Source organism: Morone saxatilis, unplaced genomic scaffold (genome assembly GCF_004916995.1).
Source record: "Morone saxatilis isolate NCDOM2014 unplaced genomic scaffold, NCSU_SB_2.0 Contig2, whole genome shotgun sequence".
Lineage (NCBI taxonomy): Eukaryota > Metazoa > Chordata > Actinopteri > Moronidae > Morone > Morone saxatilis.
Genome location: NW_023339762.1, coordinates 26,394,895 through 26,399,840, shown reverse-complemented (window position 1 = coordinate 26,399,840; position 4,946 = coordinate 26,394,895). Strand labels below are relative to the sequence as shown.

Below are 4,946 nucleotides of genomic sequence, written 5' to 3'. Positions count from 1 at the left end.
CACACACACACATATATAAATAACACACACACACACACACGCCCACACACATACCACAGCGAGCGCTGCACATCCACAGTCCACATTACCCGGAAAGCACTGCGTGTTATTCCACATTAAAACTTCAATTTAGTCGTTAGTATTTTTTTACTTGTGAAAAGACAAACATGATATATATTCAATAATTATCTATAAACGTATAAATTTAAGCTGATTATTTCTCCTGTAAAAACCAAACAGTGGTTTAAGGCAGTGGTTCCCAACCTGAGGGTCGGGACCCCCACTAGGGGTCGCCAAAATGTCGCAGGGGGGTCGAGGCCTTCTTGATTTTACAGCTAGAAAACTTTAAAAACAATACACACAGTAGGTCTTTATGTCAGCATTTCATACATTTTAAAGTTCAACACTAAAACCAGATGAGTTCATTTAACTGACCACATCGAACATTTTAAGTAAAACTAACTCAAATTCAGTCAAGTTCAAGTTAAAAAAACATTTTTTCATCAAGTAGCTTTCGTGATTTTGACATTTTTAATTGTACTGTGAAAAAAACTAGTAAAAATGACTTAATTAAGAATGTTTTTTAAAGAACTGAGTTAAAATGTTCTTGGTAAACAACTTTTCTAAGTTGAAATAATTTAATGACATTACAGTGAATTATTTAATATCTAAACTCTGATCAAGTATCAGGGAGAAGAAAACACTGAATTGGTCAAAAAAAGATCCTATTAAGTCTGTATGATTATTAAAAATAAAATAAAAACGTAATACAGACAGAGGATTGTATAAAAAGTTCACAGGAAATAATCAAACTTCCTGACGTTACTGAGTTCACTGTTTGTGTTCATTGATCAGTTGATCAGCTACAGTTTACTCACTGAGAGATAAAGGAGTCCCTAAAGGAACAAGGTTGGGAACCAATTGCTTTAAGACGTTTCTATGGATGTTTTGGATGTTTTGGATGTTCGAGGTTGAGACTCGTAGTTACGGATCCTACAGCGGGACAGTGAACACAGCTTCCTACCGTCATCCAGCGTGATCTCCCGGAGGCCGAGGGATCCCAGGTTCGGCTGGGACTCTTCCGGCTCCTGCTTGATGTTCAGCGCCTCTCCTGGGCCGGAGCGCGGGGAGTCCTTCTGCGGGTCGGCGGCGGGCACGAAGGCTCTTCTGGAGCTCGGAGACGGTTCCCTCTGGGGTCCACCGGAGGAGGTCTGAAGGGGCACGGAGGAGGCCTCGACAGGCAGGGTGGCGATCTGAGGAGGTATGATGGAGGTCTGGAGAGGGATCAGGGTCTGGTGGGGGACTGCGGAGGGCACGGAGGAGGCGTGAGGAAACATTAAGGAGGGAGGGGGGTGATGAAGACGAGGCGCGTTAAGGGGAGGAGGACCGCAGTGCACTGGGATGTCACAGGAATCATAATACAGCAGGTCTGGGCCGAGCACTCGGTCGTGGGAGGTCGGACAGAAGCCAGGTGGATTGTGGGGGATGTGGTCTGTGTCCCAGTGCTCCTGTTTGACTCCGGCGGCGGCGGCGGGGAGGTGACGTCTGACTGCGGGCAGGTAGGTGAAATTATGCGCTAGACTTCTTTTTCTCTTCCCGTTTGAGACGTAGAAGTGGACCTGGACCGGATCCGATGTCTTCCTGTTGTACGGAGGAACCTCGACCACAATGCTGGACTGAGAGACACAAACACAGACATGAAGTCAACTGCAAAATACAACCGCAATGTTTCTACAGTAGCCCAGAAGGGACAAACCAAACACTGGCTGTAGATAGGTGGAGCGCGTTTTGTGGTCACTGTAGTTTCTCCCTTTGGAAGCAGAGGGTGAAGTGAGGGAGTCGCAATGTACTACACCACTAAATCCTACACACCAGACCTTTAATAAAACTTTGAATTAGACTTTTTCGATAGTTTTATGCTTAAATTTATTTATTTCTACACATTTATATTGATTGTTTATCTGTTTTTAATCTGTCATTGCACTGTTGTGTCTGTGAAGTAAACCTGATTTTGAAAATGCTATAAAAACAGTTAATATTATTTAATCTATATTTTGTGTTTTGACATGTACCTGCTCAGTTTATTGATCTATACTCAGAAATATAATATTCATAGGTGTGTTTTCCTCATCAAGAAATCTCTTTAAATGCAATAAATTCATTTAAAAACATATAATACCATCAAAATAGTTCACAATTTAAACTGTAAGATTGCTGAAATGTAACTGAACACATTAACTCGCCTACAACCCTTCAGTAACGGAATTTATTTTATTTTACTGAGAAATTCAGATTCTAGAAAGTTAAAGTGTATTTATCAACCACAGCAACAAGAACTGTGATGTTATATGTGTGTGTAGATGTGAGAAAAGAATCTCACCGACAGTCGAGATTTAAACACAATACACATCAAAGTTTATGTAGGTGAACACATTCAAATATTTCCAGGATATTTGGTCATTTTAATAATTTCCAGGTGTTTCCAGGACGTGTGGGAACGCTGTAAAACGTGATGTTAAGATAGTGAGCGGAGTTAAAATGAATGGTTCAGAAACAGTGCAACCAGGAGGACCCCCTTCTCCACCACATCTTGAACCGGTTCCGTTCAGGATTCAGGCAACAATCAATAATCTGAATATTGAGAATAAACCTGCCTCTTGTCATCCTTTTATATGAAAGAAAGAAGAACTGAAACCTGCTCTGTCTGCATCTGTCGCCACCTTTAACCTCTGATATTGTTTTGGCCTTTAATGAAACATAAATAAACATCACACTCGCGTCTGTGTTACAAAATCTACTACAACCTCCAGTGATGTCACGCTGGCTCCTCCCTCAGACTCTGTGGTTTCAACAAACACTCGTTAACTTCCTCTTTGTACTTCCTCTTGGGAGGGAATCCTCACCGCCATCTTAAGTGACGTTCAAATGCTCCAAAAACCAGAGTGAATGTCTGTGAGATCGACCCTTCCAGCTGTCATATCGGATATTTCCTGGTATTAACGCGAGTTCTGGTGGACGGCTGTGAAAGCATTAAAGTCTCATTGAGGACACACAGACCACATTCAGAGGACGAAACGCTGTCTGATTTCCATTTTGTTCACTTTTAATGTGTTTGGGTTCAGATCTATTAACCACAATACCACCAGACTTTAAAAATCACACTTTTGAGGGTTGTCGAGGAGAAACTTTATGAACTTGCTGCATGTGACAGATTCTTTATAATTTGGGTATTCTTGTAAATCAGGCAAACTTTACACATTAATTAATTCATTCATTCATTTCTTTGTATAAAAACGACTGTGTCTGTTTGTCCCAGCGTGTCGGCTGCAGCCCGGCAGGAGGGGCGCTCCGTGGTGCGAGCAGGACGCACACTTTTACTGTCTTTGACATTAATCGTATGTTTAAACACTAAATGTGTAAAAAAAAGATTTAAAAATTAATAAATATTGTGTTTTTTATAATATATTTAATTATGAACATATAAGTCATGATAGTGTCCACCACTGCCATCGGAGTCATGTTTGTGTCAACCTGATGAATGTAAATATATAAGACTTTATGTTGATTCTGGCGCCCCCTGTGGACAAACATTAGTGTTTCTACCATCTAATTTCATTGATTTCAAGGGGAATCCGACCGATGGCAGACTATCTTCTCACTGAGAGACATTTAACAGTTCCTTGTCGTACGTTTAAGCTCCATTTTATTCTCTGTGGTATCAGGACACGTTAGCTATCTGCTAACAGGAACACAGCACACAGACTGATATCCTGGCGTACTGATGACCTACTTTATCAGCATCCTGTTGCTGTGGGACTGACAGGGAGTGGTGTCGCACAGACTGTATGCAACAAATTCAAGGGAGTGACTGTAAAATCCTGTTGTTTACTCCGGCAGAGGACTGAAGCTGTTTGGGTTCCTCAGTGTCCACTGCACATGTCCAGACTGTTTTAAATAAATCCTTCATATCTTATAGTTATTCATTTAATATCTGGTCTTGTGTGGTTCATCAGTGAAGTGTTTTACAGCCTGGAGTCTCTGTTAGACACAGACAGACAGACAGACAGGTCTGTCTCACCCTCACTGCAGTGCATTATTATAAACTATAATGAACTGTGAGTCACAGTTTTCTGTTTCTACTTACTCCGCTGCTTTTCTCCGGCACAACTCTGGCGTCTGTTTCCCACAGCGCTCTTCCATCTGAGGGGGGGAACAGTTCAAACATTTAGCAGGATGTTACGTGTGTTTAATGCACGGTAAGTTACCGTTAACTGCTCTTACCGGGCCCCTTCTCCGTGAACACAACCCTGGACTGTGTGGAGATGTTGGATCCGGTGATGAGCAGCTCCTCTCCTCCGTCCACGGAGCAGCTGGCTGGACTGAAGCTCTCCACCTGGGGAAGCTCCTGACCCGAGCGCTGGGCTGAAACAACAACACACATTTCAGTATATGTGCAGTTTCTCCGGCAGAATCAGACAGAGGACATATTCACTCAGCAGTGAGAAGAAAACCTCACTGATTATAATCTGGGTTTGTACGAAGCAACACGTCCCTCGGACTTCCTCTTCTGCTTCTTCGATTAGAATATTGTTTCGATATGAAGGATGAACATTTTCTGTGTCTCCTCTCTGCTGAGTGAAAGCCTCCCTGAATAACTCAATCAGATGTAGATGTGACGTCTGTGTTACAGGTGACTCACAGCACTCCACAGGGACGGACATCGTCTGCAGCCACATCATCCGGCCGTCCGGCTGCGGGACGGCGACCCTGAACACAACGCGCACCCTCGTGTTCTTCCGCCCGATGTCCGTCTCCCCTTTCTTCAGCTCGATGTCGGCGTTACGCAGCTTCAGGATGCCGGCACAGTCAATGCTGTGGAAAAGAAAAGCAAAATGCATTATGCTGCTAATCTTAAAGGTTTTATATGAAATTTAAATCATTAATAT

At 42.7% G+C, this 4,946-nt stretch overlaps 1 protein-coding gene across 1 annotated transcript in view; it reads right to left on the bottom strand.

Annotated features, from left to right (window-relative positions):
• Nucleotides 1–4,946, bottom strand: part of LOC118330171 (nuclear factor of activated T-cells, cytoplasmic 3-like) — a gene marked incomplete in the record, with an annotated part of 16,661 nt that overhangs the window by 3,368 nt on the left and 8,347 nt on the right. Inside the window, 4 exon segments of the mRNA XM_035664620.1 lie at nucleotides 1,025–1,676; nucleotides 4,145–4,200; nucleotides 4,282–4,422; nucleotides 4,700–4,872. Of these exon segments, the coding sequence (XP_035520513.1) occupies nucleotides 1,025–1,676; nucleotides 4,145–4,200; nucleotides 4,282–4,422; nucleotides 4,700–4,872 (1,022 nt within the window).